General features: G+C 35.3%; 1 protein-coding gene across 1 annotated transcript; it reads right to left on the bottom strand.

The window, feature by feature from the left end:
• Positions 1–7,279: 7,279 nt before the first annotated feature.
• On the bottom strand, positions 7,280–10,186 carry LOC140135872 (carbohydrate sulfotransferase 1-like). Its single transcript, XM_072157522.1, has 2 exons — positions 10,073–10,186; positions 7,280–8,341 (listed from the first exon to the last, which is right to left on the bottom strand). Exons 1-2 carry the CDS (start codon positions 10,167–10,169, stop codon positions 7,287–7,289), a joined length of 1,152 nt encoding a protein of 383 aa, XP_072013623.1. The 5' UTR covers positions 10,170–10,186; the 3' UTR covers positions 7,280–7,286.
• Between the last annotated feature and the right edge of the window lie 3,806 nt (positions 10,187–13,992).

The raw sequence follows: 13,992 nt of genomic DNA, 5'->3' as shown, positions 1-13,992 counted from the left end.
AAACCAAAAAGAAACTGTCTTTGGGTCACTATGTTTGAAAAAAATCGTTTTGATTAACAAAAGTTGTAGCTTCGGAAATACTAAAAAAATGCCATTTTGCCGAATTTAATAAAAGTAAATCAGATATTTCAATTTTTCTCTTGAAAACATTAGTCAAGTTACATAAAGTAGTGCAAAATATGGGTTCGAATTTGATTGCAAAGATGGTTTCTAGAAAAGGGGTAAATTTATTTTGTTGCAAAAGCCCTTACATCCACAAAAGGCACGATATAAACGAAATAATAAAATAAATAGGAAGGCTTGAAAATTGTACCAAACCTATTCTTTTAGTTTCTATTTATCAACACTTTATTCACATCAACAATATTTGGTTGGTATGTTCCCCCGGAATGTTTAGGTGGTGGTTCTTTGGGAGATGCGGGCGTACCAGTAAAAGGGGGTCTTTTGGAGCTGCAAACAAGTAAAATATGGGGACTTTTGGAGCTGCAAACAGTCAAAATCAAGGGTCTTTCTTGGCTTTTTGCTTGAAAATCCCAGAAATATGAGGAATGAACAATTTTGGGGTCTTTATAGAGCTAAATATTTATTTATCAAAATCAAGGGTCTTTCGGAGTTCTATTTTGGTCAAATATAGGGGGTCTTTCGGAGCTGCGAAATCCAAAAAGGAGGGTCTTTCCGGGGGAGCATACCCGTATGGTCATTTGTGTTAAGTGCCCTCCCCCCCATGAGTATAATGCATTTTTACTGATATTGCATAGGAACCGCATAGTCAGAGGCAAGGTTCATTATTGATTGGAGATTCAGTAGGCTATAAAGAGACAAGTGCGATAATAGCATTTCAAGTGTATGCGCTTAATTTCGTAATCAATAAGAGCTAATGAACAAAATCATTTCTGACAGAACTGCTAGCACAGTAGTGTAAGCGCTCGACTGTGAAACCGGAGGTTGTGGGTTCGAACCCCGTCAGAATTTTAATTCAGATAATTTTCTTTTTCTTTCGTGAAGAAGAAATAATAATTGAATCCGTCTTATAAAATTTAACATAGTATAGTAGAATCATGTAGGCCTATGTGTTATCAGATAAGATCTTCTGTAGATTACCATATCAAAAGAATTTCGAAGTTTTCTCAAGCAAGTTTCTAAGTGTGCCCCTAATCGTGGTTGGTATAGAATTGAGGTGATAGCTTTGTTTGATAATAACCAATGACAGAGCCGCTACGATTTTAAATTAAAAACAGGTCACCGCTTGAGGCGCTGAATTTAAGACGCAGCCTAAAAAGTTTATTACGGGACAAAATAGACGTGATGTGCAGTGATATGAATAACCAGACAAGAAAGTAAGTAAGCAACAACTGGTTACTGATTTTGATATGCCATATGCTTTATGCTGCAATCATTGGTTAGTGACCCGTAAGTAAGTAACAAAGAAAGCGAAGTGCACGCTACCGTCACGGATTGTTGATTTATGCATAAACCAATGAGCTTACTACCGTGGAACAATGCCTGGAAGTGGCAATAGAAATTAGCATGAGGCGCATTGATATGTAAATAGCGTATTGTTATTGAAATTTGTGCCCAGACTTATAGAGGGCAACAGTCATGTTAGCCAGACGGAGGATGACTGGATATGCCGGGCATGTCAAATTGCTGAGTGACTGATAATCACCTTTCTGTATAGGTAATAAGCTAGTATATTTCGTGTACCAGTTGGATATAAAAAATAGTATCGTATTAAATTTATTAAGTGTATAAACTTTGAAATTTACGTGAATTTGAAGAGCAGAGCTTCGAAATCTAGCCAAGTCAGGTGGTGTGAAATTCTGCTGCGTGACCCCCCTCTGCGTGGTAGAATTACATTCATAAAACATTGAATTTAACAGATATCATGGGCAGCCAACCACGATTTATCAGCATTTAAACGATTTGTTAATAAACAAAGATAAATAATGAAGAGTACAAATGGCAATTAACTAGTAAACAAGCCTGAAATCTTAAAATGTTGCCACGTGATTTCCTGAACACATGATATGTCAACATGTGACCATATTAGTCAGAATTACCATAAATATTTGGAGTATTGGTGCATGGCTGGCACACGTCGTAATCAACTGTGCATTTCTTTATATCCGAATAAAATCAATAATTCATGCTCGTAGCCAAGTAACATTCTGTCCGATTAGTGCAGATTGGTGTTTTATTTTACTTGAGAACATAAATTCAAACACATGGACGAATATGGCGCCGCGATGGAAGGTCAGATGGAATGTCAAAGGTTTTCGTAACTTCAAATACTACTTGTATTTCATACCTTGCCTCTGTCACGTATTTCCTTCGTATTATTGACGAAGCAAATCCTATGAAACATGACATTGCTATTGAAACATGTCATTTCATATCAAATTAGTAGATTTTTTTGGAAAAACATATCACTCGTGCCTGATGGGAAATACCTGTCCGCCATTTCATAAACCGGATCGTTTTCACCTGGTTTGTGCCCAGGTGTATTGGGGCGCGCTATGCTCTCATTGAACAGGCAAAGTTCGCTAAACTAACAACGTTGTTATTTGCCAATCTCAATTAACATGATCAAGGGGTCGAATATGAATTATTCTTAACGAGCTATAACGGATCGATAACTGGCCTCATTTTCTATCTAGCAAACCAGCGGCATGTTTCATAGGATTTGCGTTGCTAATAGAACAACCGTGAATTTAGTGTCACCCCCTTGTTACTACTATCGGGAAATGTCACTGAAGGTCACACAAAGTCACGTGTCCATAAGTGGTATATCATGTACATGTATATGACCATGAAATGCAAATAAAACAGATTGGCAGGCAAAGTGACTTCAATCATCATTTGGGTCAAACGTAAACTTTTTGAAATGTTTGCCCAATTTACCTTTACCTTCGGCAATTCTTCGGCAAAGCTTGGAAACTGGGATTAGTCTTTTGAAATTTACATCTATGAATATAAAACTTCAAACATAATACAAAAAAAGTTGAATAAGATTATGCGCTCAGAGTCATAGACATAAGACATTAATCCCAAACATTTTCTGGTAGTTGATTATCACCAGTTTTGCTTTCAATAAATTCCGGCGGTCAGACTGTTCCACAAGTATTTGATTTTATCACAAGCACAAAATAAATGCACCAAGGATTCCTCAGAATTATTACAAATACAACAAAATGGGGAATCAATTCTACCAATGTTATGAAGGTACTTGTTTTTGCAAATTGTCCTGTGAAACATTTTAAAGTAAAAAGGCCTAAGTTGAGTTTCAATACTGCAAGAAAAGTTTGCTGTGTTTTTAAAATAGTGTATGAATACTTAGCAATTTTTCCACTTTCAAATAGGCTTTCAACCATATTATCAAAAATATTTTCTTGAACATTAGGGGGGTTATAAAACCAGTCAATCGAAATTCCTTTCAAAAGACAGTTCTACTCTCTTCTGTCTTTAATAGAGATATCAAATTCAAGAACAAGATCTTTAAAAGATTTAATAAATTATAAGATCCTCAAGGGTGTACCATGATCAAACCAATCTTGATAAAAGAAGCATTTCTTGGTTTTCAAACGAACATTGCAATTCCACTAAATGGAATCCTGAAGGAAATAATCATTATAATTAAGATTCTCTTTTATTTTCTTCTTATACACGTACCAAACCCTACGAGTTTCAGCCAGTTGAGTATTTTTTTTAACATGGCACCGGCAAGAACACAATTTGGAACATCTGTTTTCCATAAAGCTGATGTGTCAGTCTGAAATTTTGAATGCTTGGAATGTTTCCAAACATCATCACAATTAGAATCCAGCAAAGCTTTGCCCCAAACTAGTTTTCGAGTTTGGGAAAAAGCCTCAACATCAATCATGCGTAACCCTCCATTGCTGTAATCGTTCAACAGGTAGTTTCGTTTTACCCGGTAATTTCCACCATTTCGAATAAATTTAAAAAACAACAACAATGAATTCAATTTTTTAAAGAATACCTTTGGAATTGGAATATATAAATAAGCTGTGTGGTAATAACAAACTCTTAATCACTGCAACTTTACCAACTAAGGACAGATTCCTTGAACGCCAACAATTCAGAATTCGTTGAATTTGAGTAAGTTCGGGGAGAAAATAGGCTCATACTATGCATTCATATTTAATGAAAAGTGAACACCAAGTGTTTTAAAAGAAATATTTTTCCAAATATATAGACCTTTATCACTACATGGCTTTGATTCATTCCTTTTGAACCTTACAATGTGAATAGCCTCAGACATTGACATATTTATTTTGCACCCAGAGAGTTTGCCAAAATGTTCAAGAGTATCAAATAGATTCCTAAATGATTCCAAATATCCATGTAAAAAAACAAGTTGTGTCATCAGCCAAAAGACTAACCTTTTTTTCTTTATCTCCAATCTTAATGCCATTAATTTTGTCATTTCCCCTTATACAAATACTTAACACTTCGATCGCGCACATATAAAGGCGAAATCGGACAACTTTGAAATATACCTCGTTCTAATAAAATTTCATCAGATAAAAACGCATTGTTTGAAATGAAACTTTTTCTATTACGATAAAATGTGTACACCCATTGAATAAAATTATTTCCAACATCAAATGCCTCCAAAACTTGAAATAAATTATCATGCTCCACATAATCAAATGCTTTTTCAATATTTAACAAGACAAGGTCTGTTATTGCCTAGTTGCGCTGTTGTATGGTGGAAAGCTTTCTGCTGGCTCTAGTAAAGTTTTTAGTAGCAATATTTTCGGCGTCTTTCTTTCGTACCCCCAAGTGGCCTTCCAGTCTCTCCTATATAGGATTTATTACAACCTTTACACGGGATGTCATATACTGCGCCAAGAAAGTATCCTTACACTTAGAAAAATAATCACAATTTCAAAACTGAACCATATTGGGGTAATTTTTTTTTTTTTTTAATAGATGCACTATCAGCCCACTATAGTGCATCAATTTCTAGATCATGTATATGACCCACTGCTAAAATCAACATCACTTCCGGGTAACAAGGATACGTCTTTAGCAACCAAGTCTCGCGGGGAAAGCAGTTGACCAGTTGATCTGTGATCAAGCCATCAGCCAAGATGGCGAAAGCTCAGATTCGTGAGTAGTATTTCCTTGGATTCGGCTAACAAAAGTATTAGTTTATAATACCCTCTTTAATGTTCCCTTTATTTTTTCGGCCACTAAACAACATTGATTAAGTGGGGTGTGGGGGGAGGAAAGAAGATTACTCAACGGTGTACATCAAATAGCTGCAGTCTTTGTTTGTTTTGGCTAATCCTGTTGAAGTGGTGGGTTATAAAGCATTGTATTTTGCCTAGGTATGTAGAACCAACAATTAACAATGAGAGGATATTCCTGAACCTCGTTGACTTGGGGTGATTTGAAATGACCGCCAATTATGACTGTTTGATATTTGTGGAAAAAGAGACACATGTATATCCAAAAAAGGTACCATTTTGGTAGTTTAAAGTCAAATAATATACCATTTTAAAGCTTATGTTATATATTTTCTAAACACGAAATTAAACAAAATTGACCGGGCCGACTTTGTCCTCCCACTTCTGCAAGGCATCAATGTCTTCCTGCAGCAAGTTGCTGTCTTAAGGATACGATACGTGATTTACCGACAAGTGACACATTTCGGAATGCGATCATGAATTTTGAAGAAAAAAAGTTTCCACAGGCTTCGTTGGGATTCGAACCAGCGATTCGGAACTTCCTTTGATTACGCGTCTAGCGCTTTACCGCTCAGCCACGGTGGCAGTTGAGCAGAGGCGTGTAATGATAAATGATAAATCTCATAATGCCATCTTTAGCCTTTTGCTTACTAAAAAAAGACGCGTTTTGTAAAGATAGATTAGCCGTTTTATGCATAAAGAGCACGAACGTTTGGGAAAGGTTTCAAACAAATAATAAAGACACTGATGTGATGATGTAATTGCGTAAGTCGGGAATCCCATGGCCCTCTATAATTACGCACAAAAGATCGAGTCCCCTTAACTAGATTGAATTCTCCGGCACAGCACAAGATCGTCAGTGAAGAGTCGTGTATATGAATGACGTATACCGACTGGTATAAATCAAGAATAGGAGCGAGCCAAGGAGACTTCATCCGGAACACCTGATGTAACATGTGATTCATGAGTCTTCCATCCACCATAACTTGCTGTGTGTGATTGCTTAGGAAATGTCGTATCCAAAGAAGTGTGGAGCCACAAATGCCGTAATGTTCTGTTTTCATGAGCAAGCGTGTGTGGGGAAATCTTGTCGAACGCTTTTGAAATATCCAAGAAGATAAAATAGGTCTGTTCTTTTAGTATAGGGTGTCCCTGAAAGAACTTTATCGTCGGGAACTGGTTGTTTTGGGTACTTTAAACGCATAAACCAAATGTAACTAAATAACTGATGATGTTGAGGAACATATCAGCTATCACATACTTTTTGAATTTTGACAATAGACCCCTCTGTTTTTGAAAAAAAAAAAATACGAAACTTCCTCATTTTCAAGCCTTTCCACGGAGTCAATATCTTTCAATGACAAAAGAAGCATCATGCGCTGATGATGCGCAGTGATTAGGCCATCTTTACAATATTTCGTCTCAAAGCCCTTCCCAAATTTAAAACCTATTACAGAATGTGGTTTTGATTAATTTTTTTATACTTCAATTTTGTGTATCTGTGGCAAGAATAGACAAAATTTTCATCTTTCAGGGAGGTTGCACTGTGGTCCAGATGAATAATTTTTATTGAAATTTACGTTTTGGGCTATGTTGACTTCTGACGATGTCAGATGTGTGATTTGTATGTCCTGGATCGGAGGAAAAATAAAACAGCGTAAAAAAGTGAAATTTACTCAATCCAGCGGGAATAACGCGAAAAAAAGGGCGATTTTACTAATGCGCGTGGCCGGTAAAATTTTTATATTTCAAGAACGGTGTGGTCAATTGTCATAATTCAAAAAGTATGTGATAGCTGATTCATTGCCAACCACAGCAAGTATTTAGTTTAGTTTAGTTGTGACGTTAAAATACCCAAACAATTAAGTTTCCGACGATACAGTTCTTTCATGGACACCCTGTAGACTTCAAGCCTTTCGCCATGTCATGGATGATGAAGTTTAAGTTTCCAATGGCTCTAATAAGACATAGCAGTTCGAATTTCTCAACATTTCTTCAGTTTCGACAGTTTTATACCCAAGTCTTAAATTAAGCTCATTCCTCCATCTAGGTTTTTTTTTTTTTTTTTTTTGATCACGCTGTAAAAGTTTTCAATGGCTCTAAGACAGAATAATTCGAATTTCGCAACATTTCTTCAGTTTCGACAGTTTTATACCCAAGTCTCTCCATAACTAGTTTACATTGCGACTGTATCTCAAGAACTGTGCTTAGTTTAAGCTCATTTCTCCATCTAGTAGCTACTCGACGGGAATTCCGTGTGTGCCACCACCAACGAAGGTCTCTGTCACTTTTGGTATTTTCAGTGATCCAATCTCTAACAGAGTTTGGCAGCTGAAGGTTTAGAAACTTGTAAATTTTCTCAGCGTATAGTAATGGTTCCATAGCAAGGTCCTCATATCTGATCAATATATACTTATTTTGTAGCCACATGGGTGTGTCTAACCATATATTTGTATTTTGTTCAAGTCTTTCACAAGTATAAGACATGTTTAAGCAGTATTTCACAAATGGAACTCTGTGACACATCTCATTTCTAGAATTAAATGCTCCTCGCGGATCCCGAACTAGATGAATGATTTTGACATTCATAGATACATTTTTTAATATATTTTCCAGATAATTGATGTGTTCCAATCTAACTACTTTCATCGCAGCATATTGTTTATTGTTGCACAGATTTTCCAGAATGTGATTATGGTTCATTTTTTCGAATAAAGGCAAATATCCCATTGCTTTATTGAAGTGACATAACGGCGACGTTTGTATTTGTGTACTGAATGTACATTGCCTTTTTGAGTTGAAGCCATTGATACTCCACCACGGATCTCTAAAATTGCACTGAACAAAATCGGAGAGAGGGCGCTCTATATAGGTATAAGCATGTTCAGTTGTTCTGTTTTCGAAAAACTTTGGTGCCAAATCAGAGAGCGGCTCAAACAGATAAAAGAAGTCGTCATTGCGATTGAAAAGCTCTCCAGTAAAAGAGGATCCCGATCTCATTTGAGTCACAATAATTACTCGTAATGGTTTCTCATGTGGAGGTACAGTTGAGTTGGTTTTATGGCTTGTCATATTGGAGGTTGTTAATGTCCATTCACGGTGTTGTTGTGTCTGTGTGCTTCCAATCCCTGTTTTATATAGAAAAATCAGCAAAGATTAGAATATGATGTAATAAATGTTTAAGATTATTTAACAATATAGCGTGTTTTTCGTCGGACAAGTTTAGATCTGTTTAAACGACTTTTTAATTGTTATGAACTCCCCTCGTTAAAGTCTATCCTACAATATATTTTAACGTTCAGAATAATGACAATTAAGTTAATGCAGGTAGAATGCAAGAAGCTACGTCACGATAATATGCATTACGCTACATGCTCTCTTAAATTGCCCGATTGAATATTGAATCTCGCCGTCCCGAATTAGGGACCAATCGTTTTCGACTGTATATTCAGTCGGGTGATTTGAATTGTTCAAACTTTTTTTTTCAATCAATAGGAGTGCCTCAATCTGTTACAATCATTTAGCGATTAAAGTTAGGGGCAAATCCTTTTGGATTGAATTTTCAGTAGAAAGGATTGATTTTTACTGTTTTTCAATCTTCTGCCGTCCCAAAAGATTGAAAATGTTCACTCTAAAATAGTTTGAAATCCCATATGCAACATATGTCATTTGGCAGTACATTAGGAGTAACACTATTAGATAGTGAAATCAGTCTACAAAGAGAGTCAGAGTGAAAACTAAAAAACATTTCAATCTATTTTTCAATCTACTTAGACCTACTTAGTGGGACTTGAGATGCTCCCGGCACCAACTTTGATCATGTAATGAACAATTTCAAATTTTGGATTTCTCTTAAAATGTATTTCAAAATGTAACATGAGGCAAAAAAAAAAACATTTAAAAACAATACGACTTTTTTGCATTCACACCATGAATTAGTTTCCATACCCCGAGATGACCGGTGATCAGATACCGTCATATGGGGGAAGAGGTTATAATGTTATCCGAGCACAAGAAGGTCCGTAAGTACGTAAGTGCCTTGTCAAATAGGTTGTGATTTCCGAACGCTGTGATCGTACGTTTGTCTATCTATTCTAAATCACTCTACTATGATGGAACGAGGTCGCTTATTATAGTCAGTATTCACGATTCTTCACGTACAAAATGAAGGAGCGGACAACGTAGAAAATTCACAGAATTTATCGTTTTACAATATATAAAAGATTGTCAAGGGTATAATTAATGAACATGCAAAGTTAAGTCTAACTATTAGTATTAACAGGCCAAAAAATAATCATGGGTAGTCCAAACATTCGCTACTGGTTGCTATGCAAATCATGCCATGATCATGACATGTTCATGCTATTAAACTGGTAATGACATTCCGATTCTTTAGACATGAACATGACATAAAATCCTCTATCAAGTATTCATGGGGGGGGGGGGTAAATGTTGGACCCATAACAATGTATTTGACGCCCTTGATAAAGATATTTATGGGCATGGACGTAGAGAGAATTTGACATTGACCGCGATTCGTGCCCATGGGTTACCCATGAACACGCGCTGAACATGTCAAGGCTCTGACCAACGGCATGGTACAAAAAAAGCATGGAAAGGCATGAATATTCATATGTGAGAATGAACAGCCCATCAAAATGGCATGGCCCATGCATAAGTTTTTTGTTCGTCAGACATCATATATATAATAATTACAGAGCAGTGGGTTGTTTGTTGTTTATTTTTAATTAACTTTGTTTCGCTTTCTTTGGTTTATTTTGTATGTAATATAAAAAAAGTTTATGTTGTAATATAGCAAGAAAGAATCGTAAATGGTAAATTTTGCTTGTATTATTTACCTAAAAGCAAGGTGTAAAACCAAAAGGTTCCAGCAATCAGAAGCATCGCCATGGTAATTACAAGCCTCCGTTTCTTCTGTAGATTCCATTCATACATTATTGCCTGCTGTGAATCACTGCTTTTACTATAAAATAAGAATAACACATCTTCCCTATTAATCTCTGTTTTTTAAATGTTACTTTTGCCTATAAATCCATAACCGTGTGTCATAAATAGGTCAAAGTATACTGTTTATGACCAGAGGATAACGATGGTGTGGGTTTTGAACAAGTTTGAATAATTTTGAACTTGACCTCCTGTGCCAAGTTCAAATGACCCGTTTCCCACTTAATAAGGGGTGTTGTTGAAATGGCTTCATTTTAATGACGAATTAATGAATAACTTGTAAAATGACAAAAATAAATGAATGACAAATATGTATACTAACATTTCTAGTGTATGACAAATTAAGTAACGAATTAAATTACTTCATAATCCATCATCAATTTGTCATGCACTAATATTTTTAGTGCATGACAAATTGATGATGAATAATGAATTAAAAATTAGTCATTTAATTTGTCACTTAATTTGTCATACACTAAAATATTTGTCATACTACATATTTGTCATGGATGTCATTTCTCAAATTATTCATTAATTCGTCAATAAAAATGAATATTTGTAAGTCGTAAAAAATATTTGTAATATTGAAAATTAATTTGAAATCCTAAATTATTTCCTCGACTCCGAAGCACATTTTTAGGTTTTTTATCTTGAATGATAAATATTTCATATCCAATGACAAATTTTTAATTTGTCAAATTAGATCATTTTTTGACGAATTAAGCTTTTCAGTGTATTAGCCCGTGGCCTTTCTTTTCTTTCTTTCTGTCTTCGGAGCGACCAAAATAATGGTAGCTCTATATTTGAAGACCGAATTAAAAAGACTACAGTTTGCGTCTGACGTCAGGGCAAAGGCGCGGCATGAATGGTTGTTGACCTGCGCAGTACGGCATTTTTGGTTGACAGGGCGTCAAACAAGTCTTTTTAATTCAGTCTTCACTTTTACAACAGGGCTATGATTTACACACTATTGTTATGTGCCCTCAAAATAACCCATAACAAATTTTAAAAGTTATTATTTTGTCATTAGACATTAATTTTCACTTGTTTTGATATTTATGTTTATTAATTTGTACATAAAATGTTCTAGAAATTCTATAAAATACTATTATACAATATCATATAGAATGGAAACCACTAGAATGATCATGATTGTGCCAGAAGTTTCTATAATATTAAGTTATAATTTAGGTCATATTTTATTACCCTATAGAACACCACAGTAAAGCAGCTAGGATAGTAAATGAGTTTTCTTCCATTTTACCTCAATAGTTGTTACCTTAAAGTTGTTACCTATTTATTTAGCAAAGTATATAACCTAATTAAAATTTGACAGAAATCGTATATAAGACTTTATTGCTAGTAAGGTTAAGCTTCAGATTTACTATTGGACCAGATGGGCCCAGCCCAGGCTCAAGGCCCCCAAATTGCCCTGTGCATTTTTCTTTTTAGCCCGAAAAACACATTGTTTTGACATTTTTTGCGCGCATCAGCGAGTAAAATTCATGCCAGTCTCCCTTTAAATTGTGATGTTTCCGGCACCACTGTTTTAATATCTTATACCTCAATCAAAACTTGACCACTTCAGTGCACATGCCTTCACGGTGAGGGGTTCAAATTTTGGCTAGGCACAGGGCCCTCAAAAAGGTAAGACCGGCCCTGCATCTATTGCTTATGACTGATCACACTTTTCAAAAAAATTCCCAAATTCAATTAACATTATATAGTGTTTTCTCAAAACGATAGAACCATTCAACAGCCAAAACAATTCTTCATACACAATCAAACAATGGTACAAATAATACTGGTGAATACAAAAAGCTACAAAATGTCGCGTTCATTTTTGTCCTGAGGAAATTGAAAAAAGATCTTGAAAAATGAAGGCGTAAAGAACACAGCAATACGCAAAATATTACTATGAACATTAAGATCAATCTCAGCTTTTTAGTCAGATTGGAAACTGGTAGGGCTCTGCTTCGCGGACTTATGCGTTGCATTATGATATCCTTGTATTAAAAACATTCCATTAAATATGCAGTACAAATGAAAAAAAAAAATTCACTTTTGCGAATCAGCATTTATTACGATTATGTACCTTGTTAAATATCAAACAGTACAATTTTCCCTGGTCAGAAAATCTACATTGAACTTTGGCATGTAGGATATGTGTTTCGCTCGATTGATTTCTTTGTAATACCAAACTTTACTTTACTGTAACCTGTTGTCAATTGAAGGTTAACCTTGGTCACGTTACGCTCGTCTGCTTCTTAGTTGGACACTGATGCCATTCAATAGACAGGTCGAATTTGTTAACGATAACGAAAAGACAAATGGGGAATTTTGGATTTACTGTTTTTAATCAATGAATTTGAGGGCATGCTCTGTGTGACACAGTAATTCTTAAAGACAATATACAAATATAATAATTATAATCACAACTATTTAGCAATACATTAATGATTGGCTATGCTTTAAAAAGTGTTAAAAACATTAAGGACAAGTCATTCAAATTGTCATTTGGTATTTTGGAAATAAAATATGTTGACAAAAAACAAAGGAAACAGCAGCATTGACGAAGTTGAAGCCACATTCAAATACATGCAGCTAATTTATTTACTGTCAGTATATAAATCACATTCATGTTAATGCCTCTGTTTTCGGCTTTCGGCTGACGACCTACCCGGATGTGCAAATCACTGAATGCACCTTTAAGCTACCGACGTAAATTGGAAACTGAATAATGCAACTTCGGTATTCGGGGTTTTTTTAACCTTTATCCAAAATAAAAACCCGTTCACCTTAAAGGTAATGGAATATAAGTAAAAGTACAGATTTTACTTACCCAGTAACCACAGTGGCAAGTTAAATGAAGAGAACGGTAAAGTGGTCCTGTGTTATGCGTTTCAAGTTAATACAGGCTTTCTCACATAATACAGCCGACGACGTTTCATAAGTGTGTGTCTTACCAATAATGCTACCAAAGACTATTGATACGAGTGAATGATTTCTTTATTTATGGAGTCAAGTTCCTATTGTTATGGTCACTAAAATGACCCAGGTCAAAATCACCTACCGATTGCACTCAACACTAAACACGCAAACACACTGTTTATTGATATACAACAGATTAATTATTTTTTATTAATTAGTGCGGTATGGCTGTCAATTAAAAAAACAATACAAGAGATAGGTACAGACAAAATATAAATTAGCTACATGTATTTGAATGGGCTTCAACTTCGTCAATACTGCTGTTTTCTTTGTTTTTTGTCAAACTTTTCGTTTCAAAAATACCAAATGACAATTTGAATGACTTATCCTTCACCTTTAAGCAATTTAAACCATAATGTTTACACTTGCGCTGGGTTCACTGAATGGGCCTTTAATTTGTTGTCAATGTTTGTTCTAGGTGGAATGAGTTGATCCATTAGGTATCAATTGTTACGTATTGAGCTTTCGTTATGTACTGGGCTCTTACCTTCGTCAACTATAGTTTTAGTCTCCTCCGTCTTTGCGGCACGTCGAGTTCACCCCACTTACAATGTGGAGTGAGTGGGATATGAGAATCACATTGGTTGCGGAGGAGAATACTGGACAGTCTAATTCTATCAAGCATAATTATAACACCTCATAAAGCACGATCGTGTTAATTTACTGCAAAATGTATTGCATACTAACTTCAAAAATTCTAAAAATGTAACAAATGTATTTTATACGGCTAAGTCTTAACGACACTTTAATAATAGCAAAATGGCCGCTGATACAGGATGTATCAAAATGATTGGTACTCACTAATCTTGGATGTTTATTGAAA

Source organism: Amphiura filiformis, chromosome 2 (genome assembly GCF_039555335.1).
Source record: "Amphiura filiformis chromosome 2, Afil_fr2py, whole genome shotgun sequence".
Taxonomy (NCBI): Eukaryota; Metazoa; Echinodermata; class Ophiuroidea; order Amphilepidida; family Amphiuridae; genus Amphiura; species Amphiura filiformis.
The sequence above is the reverse complement of the archived record's forward strand: the minus strand, read 5'-3'. Positions and strand labels throughout refer to the sequence as shown.